We start from the raw sequence: 15,293 nt of genomic DNA on the forward strand, positions 1-15,293 counted from the left end.
AATTGATCACTCTTCTACTCAATAATGTCCTGGAGAGTGAGTGTGAAATGAGAGATGTGAATCTTAATTCTCTTATTTTCTGAGAGTAGGAACATCGCTGTTTGCTAAGAGTAATTCCAGAACTTGTTCTTTATCATAACCACAGATAGTTTATACTTAGGCAGGTAGAACTAATAAGTGGGACAGTCTTAGTTGGCATTCTTAGCATTTCTAGCTATGTATATAGTCTTTTCTGTGTTCTTTTTGACCTCCTTTTATCCTTTCTTGCCTCATAGGAAAACAGTCTTATTTCCTTCCTGCCTTTGAGAGAGGAACATCTCTCCTTGCTAAAGATAGTTCAAGAATCTCTTCTTTATCTTACCTGTAGGTAGTCCGTTCATTCTGCTTAGTCAGGTAGAACTAATGAAGAAGATAGCCTTAGTTCGCCTTTTTAGAATTCCTGGCTGGCTCTACATCTCTTCTGTGTTCCTTTCAACTTCCTTTTATACTTTCATGCCTCATAGAAAAGCAGAAAGAAGAAACAGTTATGTAGAGATATAGCCAGCCTCTAATATAATCACAATTATGTGTGAAACCCTTTATTTTATTTTTAAAATTTCTCTGTTTTTGACATCACCTTAATTTTTCAGTGTCCTCCTCCCAACTCAGAGAACCCTCATCTTTCCTAACAAAGAGTAAAAAGGAGAAAAAAATCAATTAAACATAACTAATCTACACTTCAATTAATTTTAAATAATTTATGCAGTATTCCTTATCCAAGAGGTGCATTCTCATGTATTTTCTCTAGAGTCAAACTTGATCATTATAATTATATAGCATTCAATTTCATTTTTTGATGTTTTCATTTTTATTGTTATAGTTATTATATATGTTGTTCATCTGATTCTGCTTCATTTTCTACCAGTTCATATGTCTTCCTATGTCTATGTGTATTATTTATATTCATTGCTTGTTATAGTGGAATAATATTCTCTCTCATTCACATACCATAGTCTGTTTCACCATTTACTTGATCAATGGACACTTACTTTTTCCAGTTCATTACTACTACAAAAAAGTGCTTTATATTTTGGAGTATATAGGACTTTCGTTTCTAATTTTTTTACCACCTTGGGATAAATGTTTAGTAGTGGCATCTCTGAATCAAAGAGCATGGACTTTTTATCCACTCTTTTAGTATTATTCCAACTTCTTTTACAGAATAGTGGGATCCATTCACAGCTCCACCAGGAGTGCACTAATATGCCTGTCTTTTTATAGCCTTCCCACCATTGATTGATTCCACCATTTTGACCTCTTTGCCCAATTTTCTTGCTGTGAGATGGAACCTCAAAGTTGTTTTAATTTGCGTTTCTCTTAACATAACTGATTCTGAGCACTCTTTCATATGGATGTCAATAGTTTGCATTTCTCCTTTTGAGAACTGTTCTTTCTTGTTCTTTGATCACTCAGCATGAAACCCTTTCAAAGACATTAGTTTCCACTAACGGGCAGTTTTCCTTCCATCTTGCTCTTTACCCGTTGTTTTCTTTTATTTGAATAGAAGTCCTTATTCTTACCTGTCTGGTGAAACATTAAATGTTTTTTGTAGCAACCATCTCAGAATGATCTACCACCCTCTAATATGGACTGCCTTCTTTTAAAGAATCCCTGCTTTCTTTCTGGCTACAAAGTTATTAGTCTATAAGGAAGATTTAAGGGAGAGTTTTTTGTCTTTTGTGCTTACTCTGTGATTAGACCCCGTGGCAAGATGTGACTATTGTAGAAAAGTGGGTAGAATGTAGTTTTGAACAGGAATAATATGAAATAAGGCTGGAGTAGATTGGAGTCAAGTTTTAGAGACCCTTGAAGACAAGTTAAGTAGCTTATATTTTCCACTAAATGCAATGGGAAGCTAATGGACGACTTTACTAAACAGAATGACATAGTCACATCTCTCCCTTAGGAAAATATATTTGGCAGCATTGTGGAAGATGAATTAAAAAGTAGAGAAGCTAAAAGTAAGAAGAACTATTAGCTGAATGAGAATGACTTACTTGGGCCTAAACAAAGGTCCTGGCCATCTAAGTAGATAGTGACTAGATTTATTTCATTAGTTTAGGGAACTCCAGGGTGAAGAAACTCTACCAACGAAGGCAGGCACCTTCTGTGAAATTTAGAGGCTTAGAGACTTGCCTAAAGCACTGAGAAATTAATTTACTTGCCCAGGGTCACACAGTCAGTGTGTCAGAGGTTGACGTGAACCCAAATATTCCTGGCTTTGAGATTGACTCTTTTCCCTTCGCACCAGTGGTTCTCAAACTTTTTGGTCTTGGAACCCTTTTATAGTCTTAAAATTTATTGAGGTCCCCTTAAAGAACTTTTGTTTACATGGGTTGTAGCTATTGGTGTTTACTGTATTAGAAATGAACACATCTTAATATCATTATGAAAATGGTTTTGACTTCATAGTTTTGACCCCCTAATCACAAAAGCACCACCCTTTGAAAACCACTATATATATATATGTATGTATGTATGTATGTATGTATGTATGGTATGGCCAGCTAATTGGTACAGGGATAGAGTACCAGCCTGGAGTCAAGAGGACTCATCTTCCTGAGTTCAAATCTGTCTTCAAACACCTACTAGCTCTATGACTCTGGACAAATCACTTGACCCTGCTTGCCTCAATTTCCTCATCTGTAAAAATGAACTGGAGGAGAAAATGGAAAACCATTCTATTATCTTTGCCAGGAAAACCCCAAATGGGGTCATCAAGATTCAGACACAACTGAAGAACAACTGAACAACTGAACAAATGTAATGCATTTGTTATTTGGAAGCTCTAAAAACCTCTTAAAAGTGCTTTATTGTTTGTAAAGCACATTCCTCATAACAGTCCTGGAAAATAGGTAGTAAAGGTGTAGCAATAAGAACTACTCCTGGTCTCAAGGGACATGAGGGCCTCGCGCTCTTCCTCTTCACCATGTACCCCTTCTTGGCTCTGTACCCACACTTATAGATAGACATGGTTTAGTCCTGGGATAGTTTGGCCTTTAAACAGGTGGGTCAGGTTCTCTTTTTCATACTCTTTGTTTCTCTACATCTTCGTCTTGGAGGTACAGGGAAGGAAAACACTTAAAACTTAGGTTTAGCTCATAGCTTGGATGTCCTCAACAGGGGAAATAGAAAGGGATTTGATGTAAAATGTAGATCAGGTAGAGGACAGCTATTTATTTCTTATGCATAAAAGAAATGATTAATGCAGAAAAAATCCACAACAAGCAGTAGTGACATCACTACTGTTGAACTCTTCTGAATATGAAGCATTTATGGCACTGCTGAAGAGGTATTTTGAATTTCACCTTTGCTCTGCTATATCTAAAACTTCCAAAACTATCTCTTCTGGTGAGCCCTAACCAGGGTTGGCTCTTCTTCATTTCTGTGGTCATCTTCTCCAAGGAGTCCTTGAGTAGTTTGTGAGGTCTTCTGAAGTATACCTGACATCGGCTTATCCCAGGATCTCCAAGCCTCTCAAAGTCACAAGGTTTCCTCTAAAATGCATATTATCAATCTCAGAACCTCAGTCATCCATACTCAGGAAATAAACAAATCAGAAGAAGCAGCCCCAAACCCAGGCTCAGAATTACCTAGGTAGAACAAATGCTTTCACTGCTATGCACTTGCAGGGTGTTATGCAGTTAGGGTGGTGAGGAGGGCACCTACCTCTCTATGGAAACTGAGGAATGGAGAGCTACTTGCCACACAGGAGTGTCCACGAAAACGAGACACAGGGCACAGTCACTCCCTAAGTCTACTGACTCAACAGCTCTACACGTTCAGTGGCCAAGAAAAGCATTATTTCATTATTTCAAAGCACCAAACTCCTTCAATGCTAAGCCACATGCATTCTCAGAAATTACTAGAAAAGCTCCAATTCATGCTCCTTGGGTTGACTCCCATTGGCCCATCCAAATGCATGTTCCATAGGGCTTAACTGCTGCTATGCAAGTATTTTTATCCCCATTTTACAGATGAGGGAAGTGAGGAACTGAGAGGTTAATAGACTAGTCCTTCATCACAGTACTAGTAAGTGCCTGAGGTGGAATTTGTATGTCCATTGGATTGTCATACTTAGCAGTCGATTGGATAGGTTGGGGGACAAGGAAAAGGAAGAGGCAAGGATGATTATGGCTATGCCTGTGGACAGTTTCTACATAAAAATATAATAATAGCTAATAATAACTTATATTTGCACATCACTTTTAGGTTTGAAAATCCTTGATCCTCACAACAACTCCATGGCATAGGAAAGAAAATTGAAGCCCAGAGGCATCTAGCCTATTGTCATACAGTTAATCTGAGTTGAAATTCAAGCCTGGGTTTTCTTGACTCAAAGTCTATTTTACTTTCCGCTATATCAGCCTTTTTCTCAATATATCCTCTCCAATTCCTATCCAGAATTCTATTTTTACTTGATTCTTACCAACTTTTAAAAGAAAAAAAAATCTTTTTTTTAGGATATCACAGCTTTTTAGAGTATATCACACTTAACTATTTTTTTATTATTATGTAATGCATTTATTATTCAGAAGCTCTAAAAACCTCTTAAAATATGTCACTGCAGAGAGCCCACATGTATTCTAGATGGAGAAATACAAGGTAGAATTTTTACCTTCAAAAATTTTCACCCCAGCAAGTCCCAACAGAAATGTAGAAGGCCTTTGATGGAACATTATTCTTCTAATTAGAGACAAGTTGGAAAGTTTAAGTAGCTACTCAAATCAAAATCATGTGTTTCTCCATTCCATGAAATGACAGATGTAGGTTTTCCTGCAGACAAGAATCTTTTTTCCCCCTTTCCTCAGCCACAATAACTCGAAATGGTCTGTCTGCTGGCATAGAAGGTGAGTTGGTTAAGATGGCCAGTAAGCTAGAGGAAGCTCCCATGTATTCTCAGAGCTTGCTTTAGGGTCTGTAGCTAAGAAAATATGACAAACAATAATCTGAGTGTAGGTATTTTTAGAGAAATATATTTCACCTCATTCATGTTTGGGTACACTTTTAGCATCTCACCAGTTATTGTGAGTTCCAACCTACCTGGGTAAAATGTGAGAATGAATTGTACTCCAGCCTCCACACTGATCACATAATAGCTCTGAGTTAATTTTCTAGCCCAAGAGTGAATTATGGAACTCGGCTGAACGTCTGGACATCTTTAAAACACCCTACTTGTTGTTCTTTCAGCAGTGGAGGCCCAGATTCTGTTTCTAACATTGACCTTTTATAGAAGTGCCATGAGCTGCTTTGAGTGGTTGTCTCAAAATTGCCCTTTTTGAAATAACAGGCCTGAGGCTCACATACCACTGATTGTTTGCAGTAGCTCCCAGGTGACGCTATAGAATGCAGTATAGGAAAATGGGAGAGATCCAGCAAAATGTTACACTGACCATGTTACCCTGCTTCCCAGCCAGAGGTATGCGTTCTTGGTGCAATTTCTTTGCTAGGTTATCTTGTCGAGGGATCTGAAAAGTATGTGTTGTCATGATCCTTATGTCCCCCACAAGGGGCTGGAATTTGCTCTAAAAGATCTGTTGTTATTGTTCTATTTTCCAGGAGAAAAGAAGTTTTTACACTAACTTTGCTATGTTTTTAGTGACATGGATCTTTGAAGTGGAAGACTATCCATGGTTAAATATTTCAAGTCTATGGGTTGATGGTGATATTGCTTTTGTTTTCTTTGATTTCAAAAGGATCTTCTTCTTGAAGAGAGGGACCAGCCACATAAAAAAAGGCTCACTATGTGGTTATAAAGAGATTCTAAATCTTGATGAAATACCATAATTTCAGCTTTTGAAACCATTGGAATAGGGAGATATTTTATTTCATTTTTTATTCACAAATATTTATAAGTAGTGAATTTTACCGGTTGAAGTAGTTCAAGCAGAAATACTTTGCTTTATGACCAGAAAGACACAGAATTCACTGGAATTACCTTCAGGTTATTTTTTTTTCTTTCACACGTACTGATAGAGTGCTCTGAACCAGCTATGTATGTAGCAGGTTACACAGAATGGAGCAGAGGCACATCAACTGCCCGGCTAAAAGACCAGAAGCAAAACCTTGGGGGAATAACAATTTCTTCAGCCTTTTCCCTGTATTGTTTTGTTGGGATTATGTTTCTGGAAGCATAAGAACCATTCTGTCTGGTAAAATGACCAACCCACTTTGTCTTCTCTGCCGGCTGGAAACCTTGTTGAGTCTGGATTTATCTGACCTTGAATCTTGCTTAATCTTATTTTGCTGTCATGACCCAGACTGACCTAATTGCCTATAATCCCGATGACATTTCCCTTCCTGGCTCTGAATTCTGCTCAGCCCTGTCCTCATGATCTTTTTAGTCTGTACTTGTGGAAGCTATTCCTTCTGCTTGTTTATTTTAGTTATTTTTTGTGTACTCTTTTCAAATATTACTTATGACTGTAGGCAGAATTTTATATATTACGGAGGAAGGAACCATTTACACAAGTACTGATAATATATCAGAAATTCATCAGAGAATTAAACTTTCACTGGCAAATAGTTCACATTTGGAAAAATTTGCTTAAGTCTTTGTGACTAAATAAATATTTATTTGAAACCAGATAACATGACAAAAATATTTTACAAACACTTCCATAGAATAATTGTCACTTTTGACTTTATTTTTATTATTTGGCCAAATTTGCTTTTTGCTCATCAGTGAATGAACATTTGCAAAAGGATTTATGAAGTTGGGCAGATCTAATCATTTTTTAAAAATATCTTGACATTTGGAGCTAGGGCATTCACCCCTTACATGTTTTGGAAAGTGTTCTTCTCCTTAAAATTTTGTTTATTGATTGAAGAATAGCACAATCCACTTTCAGAGGATTTATCGAAAGACAGTTTTGCCTAGGATGACTATAATTATTTCCTATCTTGGTCAGCCAAGATTCCCACTATTCTCCCCTAATCTGCTTCTGCCTCTCTAGCTCACCTCACATCCCCTCTCCTCCTCTAACTTTTTTGTGGTCTTTTCCCTAAGTACTTATTCCTCACTTTGCCTACATGAAGTTTCTTAGGGAGTATACTAAAATTGTTGAAATGATTTGCCTAAGGTCAAACTGGTTGTAAGTAGGAGAGCTGGGATTTGAACTCAGGTCATCTGACTCTACACCAAGCAGTGTTTTGAATATTCCACACTAATATCCATCACTTGTTTGCTGTGACCTTGGGCAAGTTATTTTATTTGTTTTCTTTTCAAAGAGATGTTAGCACCTAGTTCATTGTGACTGTAGTAAAGATAAAAGAGAATCATAGGGGTGTTATGAGTACAAATCAAGAAAATTGGTTTCTGTAAGGTACACAAAGTTAGTCTCATTACTTCGCTGTCCTATTTAACCTGTGATTTAAAGGAGGAATGGAATTCTATAAATGTAAAGCTAAGAGACAAAAAACAAAGCAGCCCTCTTCTTCTTGGAACTTATATTATCTTAGGAAATGCAGCGTAGCACAGCAGAAAGAAGACCAAGATGAGTAGTAACTTCCTGGCTGTGTGACCTTACATAACTATTCTGAGCTTCAGTTTCCTCATTTGCCAAATGGGATAAAAATGTCCTGCCAATCTTATAGAGCAATGGTGTCCAAATCACATGGAAATGGGGGCTACTAAACCATTCATGAGTATCCCTGAAGTCCACATTTTCACTTAAAAAACCACATGTTAATAATATCTTTTTTATTGCATTTTTATTTATTTGTAAGTATTACACAATTACATTTTGATTTGGTTTGGGCCCCACTTGGGAGTACTGCGGGCTGCATGTGATCCAAGGGCCATTATTTGACATGTCTATTGTAGAGTAGGCTAGGAGAATGGCATGAGATTTCATAGGTAAAAATTCCTTGATAGCTATGGAGTACAACAAAGTGGGAGGTATTATTATCCTAGGAGTGAATCAGCTGATGATGAATATCATTAACTTGGGTACTTCTATGGGACATCACTTTAAATTCTGTTAAAATTCTTATTTTTCCTAGATCATGATTTCTATCAGGTGCCAATTTATTTTGAGCCTTGACACTAGGATATCAGTGCATAATTGATTTAGCCAATTCCTTTACTTTAGATTGCCCAGTCCATAAAATAGCTTGGATGAATGGATGGGTGTACAGTCCATAAAATAGCTTGGATGGATGGGTGGGTGTACCCATTGTACATTCCAGCCTCCTATTCTTACGTAAGTGTACATACCAAATAGAATCATAGAATCTCTGAGTTGAAAAGAGATTTAGAGATTGTCCAGTGCAACCCATACCTAAGTAGAGATTCTTTCTACAAGTATCCTGGGAAAATGGTAATCCAGCCTTGGCTTAAAAACCACTAATTCATTACCCTCAGGGTATACTATTTCATTCTTGTATAGCTCTAATTGTTATATAGTTTTTCCATATATTGGGCTGAAATTTCCCTCTCTGCTTTTTCTGTTTGTTGCTCCTGGTTTTGCCCTCTAGAGCCAAGCAGAGGAAACCTAACCCTTCTTAAACAGGATAGCACTTCAAAAACTCTTGAAGACAGTTCTCTTTAATTCTTGTATGGAATGTCGCAGTTGCATCACCATTTTGATTGCCTTCCTCTGGAAATTGTACAGTTTATCAATATTTTTCCTAAAATGTGTTGCCAAGAACTGAACTCAGTATTCCAGATGTTGCCCGACAAAGCCAGATCATAATAGCAGATTTAGCTATAGCTAATAGCAATTTATCTTTCCTTGTTCTGAATGTTAGGCAACCATTATTACTGCTTAAGCTTGCATTAACATTTTTGACTGTCACATTGCCCTATTGAATCATATTGACCTTGCACACTACTCTAACCAGTGTTTTTTTAAAAAATAAATCCTTTTCTAGCCGTGTGTCCTCTCTGTCTTCTTCTCCCCTTTGCCTCACATTCATTTGTGCAGTTGACAAATAGTTATGTTAAAAATGGGAATGCCTGAGGTATCAGTATCTTACATCATTGATAGAATTGAATTGTAGTAGAGAAAGGAACCAGTGTGGTGAAGTGGACAAAGCACCGGACTGGCAGTTGAGAACAGGATTCTAGTCTACCACTTACTATCTATGATCTTTTCACTAGAAAGTAAACTCATTTTGAGGTCAGGGACTGTTTTTGCCTTTCTTTGTGTCGTGTAAATTTAGTACAGAGTTCAGGAAAGTTGCGTACGGTGACAGACACTAGGATGGGTGAGAATGGTTTATCAATATTCACAGCTAAGCCCAGCATAGGCACAGCAATTCAGTCAGGGATAGAATCAAATGTAATCTCCCTTCCCCCACATCCCCACAGGTCAGCATTCTGGGTGGTGGTACAGATGAATAGTGGGATGTATTCTCCAATCTGTAGAAGGTGTCAAGCCTATGGGGGCCAGGTTTACATAGATTTTTTCATATAAAGGGCCTGTGTTCTCATGTTGGTGCTGGGGCAATAGGGTCAGAGAACATGGACCAGTATTCAAAAGGAGGTTTTCTAAAAATTAACCAGGAAGGCCTACTCAGGATATGCAAGGTGGAGTTATAACTTTGCCACATCAATAGATTTGCTGGAAAGTTTCATCAGCAAGTTCTAACTAGAACTGGATGCAGTTTATACTGTAAGCATGCTGGAATAGTGTAGCAAGAGACAGTTCTAGGAGAAAGACTGTAGTCTCCTCTGACTCTTCACTTTGTACATCAAACAGTGGTATATAAGTAAGCACTTAATAAATGCTTGTTTATTAATTGAATGATTGCTTGACCTTGCAGTAGTCATTGAAAATTTCTGAGTATCATTTACCTCATATATAAATAAAGGACAGATAGGACTAGATAATCTTCTGCCTCTAACATTTCTTTTTATACCACAAGTACCAGCTTCATGGAGAACATCTATACTACCTAACATTTTATGTTTGCAAAGCATTTTACATTCAGTACATTTTCTCATTTGTATCTCACAACAACCCTCAGATGAAGGAAGTGAGGCTAATGTGGAGACTTACTGCAGTAAATGACTTATTCTTTGGTCACATAACTACTAAATATGATAGGTAGAGTTTCAACCCAGGTGTTCTATTGCTCCATCTACTATACACACTGCCTTAAACTGAGAATATGCCAAATAGACTTGGGCTGAGTGCTACATTAGCACCTGTTGTAATGAACCTTGGGGAGATGCTGATTGATCTCCAGACCCAAAAACAATAAGTAGCAAATGATGAACTCACTTTTAATGTCCTTCATTTGCAAGTTCTCCAAAGCCTTTAGAAGCAACAGTATGCTTTTAGAAGCAAGCCCTATGCTTATACAGCCCTTTTTATTGTCAGCTTGAAAGTAAAATACTTTCCCTTTGGCCATCCTCTGTACCCAACTAGTTTTGCTGATGGGATCAAGAACTTCACTTACCATAAAATACCATGCACAGCCTCACCTTTTCATTTTTGTCTGTTCTTTTTCCTTCCAATCCTTTCTCCAACTTCTTTCCTGTAAGATCCAACTCAGGTCTCACCCTCCTCCTTGAGACTTGAATACCCTCCTTGACTGCCCAACCCTCTTTAGTTTCAACCCTGCGTCCCCTCAGCACTCCATGACCATTATTGTCTATGTTATTCATTTCAGAATTATTGTGGATTGCCTCATACTATTGGTTATCTAGGTGTATGACTAGGTCTTCTTTCTCTCTGTGCCCAGGTTCCAAGTTCCTTGTAGGTCACAACTATTTCTACCTCTTCCTATCTTTGACAGCTGTTTATTTCAGGTTTTTACTAGTATCAAGTGTTAAATTTTATTCATGATATTGATATGGTATGTATGACATTGATATCAAATAACCCATTCTTTTCATTTTGTCCTTTTCCTTTTCAGTAATTTGTCACCTTCCATGTATGAATGGAGGTCAGTGCAGTTCAAGGGACAAATGCCAGTGCCCTCCAAATTATACTGGGAAGCTATGCCAGATCCCAGTACATGGCGCAAATGTCCCTAAACTCTACCAGCATTCTCAGCAATCAAGCAAAGGCTTAGGAACACATGTTGTCCACTCTACACATACCCTTCCTCTGACTATGACAAGCCAGCAAGGAGTCAAAGGTAAACATTTTTTCCCTTGCAGAGCTTAGCTCAGTTTTGCGGCCCTAGTATTTCTGGACATCATGAGAAATGTCAGCCAGGAGAAAATTGGGAGATTGCTGTTCTCAAATGAGGAGATTGGATTAGATGACTGACATGGTCTCTCCAAGATACTCTAAAGTCAGTCTTTGAAACTTGATGTTTCTTTTAAATGTGCATAAGCCACATTAATAATAACCATTACTCTCTCAAATTGAAATACAAATTTCCTTCATGAGAATTTGATAGCTTTAGTGAATTTTTGTTTCAAAGTTGCTGAGTTCAAATCTTGTTATAAATTTAGGATAATATAGTTTATCAACTTTAAAAAATACCAGGAGAATCACAATAAAAATTGACTAGTTACTGTAAAAAAAAGACTATGCTGTGAGGAATTGGAACTTTCTCTTTGAGGGTAAAAGACAAATATTAAAATTGCCATCAAAGCAGAAACTATATATATGAGAAACTTACAAGTAATGAAACTTTTAATCTCTGCTGTGATCCTTTGCAATAATCTACCCACAAATTATAGCTGAATCACACATTTACATCATAGGTTTATATAAGACTCATCCCAAAAAATATCTTTTGTGGGCTTTAATTTTCTTTTCAAGTATTACTGTCAGAAGCTATAATTCATTTCTGCAGTTGCCTTTTTATTTTAGAGAGGCTTTGTAGGGTAATTGCAAATTTGAAGTGTGTGACTGTTGCCATCAAGAACTTTGCTGTGGTTTTTGAAGGCTGTGCATGGAAAGTAGGCACACTGTTTAACCTTAATAAAAATTTTATGTTTGGATTATTCATTATTATGATCTATTACTAAGAATTTTTTCTCTTCATCCCTATTTGTTTTAGTGAAATTTCCCCCAAACATAGTGAATATCCATGTGAAACATCCACCAGAGGCCTCAGTACAGATACATCAGGTTTCAAGGATTGATGGCTCCACAGGCCAGAAGGTGAAAGAAAGCCAACCAGGCCAATCACAGATCTCTTACCAAGGAGTCCCCATTCAGAAGACTCAGACCATACACTCAACATACTCTCATCAGCAGCTCATTCCTCATGTATATCCTGTTGCAGCTAAGACTCAGCTGGGGAGGTGCTTCCAGGAAACCATTGGATCACAGGTAAGAGACAGCTGCCAGTCTCTCTGAGATTTGGTAGGTCTTTTGAGCTCCATGCCTATAAATTCACCTGGGTGTCTCATCAATACTTCAACTTGCTGAAACTTGCTCCCCCTTTGACTGATTTACTATGCCTTTTTGGCACCCCCTCCAAGTCTTATCTGTCCATTGTGCCAGAAATATTGGGGTTATCTTTGCTTTTCTTCCTCCTACATATATCTTATTCATTTGGTTTCTAGGTCTATTTTTTTCTGTCTCTGCAGCATCTCTCACATCTGTTCCTCCTCTTGATTTCCACTACTACCAGCTTCATGTACCCCAATAGCTTCCTGCCATATTTTTCTACCTCCACTCCCATTCCTCTCTTCAATCATCTTTTGTATAGTAGCCAGACTACTTTTGCTTATGTATTGATCTTAGCATGTCACTCCTCTTGTCAAAAATAAACAGTTGCTAATATTTTAAAATTCTTATTCAGCAGAAATTTATTGAGTACTTGTGGTGTGCTGGGCACAGAGAGGGATACAGTATTGAAGAGATCCCTAAAGAGCTTAACAACTGAGTAAGATCCATGATTAATAGGCTTTTCAACCTTACACGAATGTAAAGATTTTTTGATTCATGGAAACTTACTGCAAACTTGCATATGTGATCACTCTTCATAACATAGCCTCTCAAACTTGCTTTTGGTCAAGAGATATTGTTCAAATAAAGCCACTACATTCTCAAAACTGCATGCCTGGCTAGTCTGAATGTGAGGCTTCCATGAAATCCATAACAGAGATATCCTGGTCTCTAATATGTCTAGTAATGTTGATATTGAGGGAGGGAGGTCAGGAGTTACCCCTTCAATTCTTCTGTAGCTGATCTTTAGAAAACACTCAATAATGCCTACCTATTGTTCATGTTCCTTTGCCTTTTAAACCTCCACAGTTTGGTGATTATTACATTTCTGGCCTTATCTCATATTACTCTCTTCCATATATCTATACTGCCACGAAAGCAGATTACTCTCAAACATGCTTTATATTTTCCTGCCTCTATACTTTTGCTTACGCCATTTCCCTCTGCTTAGACTATCCTCTGACCATTTAACGCTCAAATACTACCCAGCCCTTAAAACCTCCCTCACATTCTACTTCCTCTAAGAAGTCTTTGCTCATCCCTATATTTGGTAATGAGTCCCCACCTCAAACCTTCTATCCAACTTTGCTTGCATTACTTTAATGCACTTATTATGTCTTATTTTGTGTTACAGTAATGTGCATATGACATAGCCTCCTACTAGATTATAAGCTCCTAGAGAGCAAAGACTTTTCTTAATTAAACATTTTTTCCTGCTACATTGAGAACAATGCTTTATAATTCAGTTCAACTTAATTGACTAATTAAGAGCCTATTGCATTTTTCTTTCTTTAATATAATATTTTCCCCAATTACATGTTAAATTTGTTTTTAACATTTTAAATAAATTTTAGTTCCAAATATTCTCTCTCTCTCTCTCTCTCTCTCTCTCTCTCTCTCTCTCTCTCTCTCTCTCTCTCTCTCTCTCTCTCTCTCTGTCTCTCTCTCTTTCTCTTTCTCTCCCCCCCTTCCCTTCCAACCCTCTTGGGATGGCAAGCAATCCAGTATTGTTTATACATGTGGAATCATGTAAAACATTTTCAAATTACTCATTTTATACAAGAACACTTGAGTAAAAAGAAAGGATGAAAGAAAGTGAAAAATTATATGCTTCTGTCTATATTCAGACAGTGTCTGTTCTTCCTCTGGAAGCAGATAGTGTGCTTCTTGGTCCTTTGGAATTGTCTTGGATCATCATCTCGCTGAAATAACTAAGTCGTTCATGGTTCTTCATCATTGTTTAAGCCACTTTCATGGTACTAGAAAAATAAAGAGAAAGATGATGACTCTAAGCACTGGGAGCTTATAGTCTTGATACATAAAAAATATCTTTAACTTGATTGTTTCCATTTCTAGTAAGTATCATTTTTATTGATAATTTGGGAGTGGTTAATTGATTTACAAAATGATTCTTTGTTTTGCAGAATTTTTAACCATTGGGTTACTTTTAAATATTGGCATTCTCTACCTACCCTCCAATGACAGTTCATTTTAGAACATTTGATTCACACACAATTTTTAGAGTGCATCTCTTAGCACGGTATGTCTCTAAAGTTTTTAGAATCATCATTGTATCAGGTGTAGTACATGCCATATACAGGTATTCAGTCAGTCATTCAGTAAACATTTTTAAGTAGCTACCATGTGCCAGGCACCATGCTAAGTGCTGGAGATACAATGAAAACTCAAAATAAATAGTTCTAACTTAGAACATTAGAGGCAGGATACTTATTAGTATCTACTCAGTGTTAAGAGATCTAGATGAAGGCCACCATCACCTTGGGTCAAGTAGAAGGCTATGAATAAGATTCATCTAAGATGAGAGGGTATAGAAATATATTTATATATATATATATATATATATATATATATATATATATATATATATATATATATGCATATTCCCTTCAGCTACCCTAATACTGAGGTCTCATGAATCATGTAGAAATGTAAACAAAACAGTTCAGCTTTAGTAACTCCCTTGTGATTTCTTTTTCTTGATTACCTTTTGATGTTTCTCTTGCTTCTTGTGTTTGAAAGTCAAATTTTCTATTCAGCTCTGGTCTTTTCACTGAGAAAGCTTGAAAGTCCTCTATTTTATTGAAAGTCCATATTTTGCCTTGGAGCATGATACTCAGTTTTGCTGGGTAGGTGATTCTTGGTTTTAATCCTAGCTCCATTGACCTCCGGAATATCGTATTCCAAGCCCTTCGATCTCTTAATGTAGAAGCTGCCAGATCTTGGGTTATTCTGATTGGGTTTCCACAATACTCAAATTGTTTCTTTCTGGCTGCTTGCAGTATTTTCTCCTTGATCTGGGTGCTCTAGAATTTGGCGACAATATTCCTAGGAGATTTCTTTTTGGGATCTATTTGAGGAGGCGATTGATGG

General features: G+C 37.2%; 1 protein-coding gene across 2 annotated transcripts in view; it reads left to right on the plus strand.

The window, feature by feature from the left end:
- Positions 1 to 15,293, plus strand: part of LTBP1 (latent transforming growth factor beta binding protein 1) — a 510,014-nt gene that overhangs the window by 255,195 nt on the left and 239,526 nt on the right. For both annotated transcript variants that reach the window (XM_036749323.1, XM_036749324.1), the window contains exons 6-7: positions 10,906 to 11,130; positions 12,007 to 12,281. In XM_036749323.1, coding sequence (XP_036605218.1) covers positions 10,906 to 11,130; positions 12,007 to 12,281 — 500 coding nt within the window. The remainder of the gene's footprint in view (positions 1 to 10,905; positions 11,131 to 12,006; positions 12,282 to 15,293) is intronic.

The sequence above is a fragment of the Trichosurus vulpecula genome, chromosome 3 (genome assembly GCF_011100635.1).
Source record: "Trichosurus vulpecula isolate mTriVul1 chromosome 3, mTriVul1.pri, whole genome shotgun sequence".
Lineage (NCBI taxonomy): Eukaryota > Metazoa > Chordata > Mammalia > Diprotodontia > Phalangeridae > Trichosurus > Trichosurus vulpecula.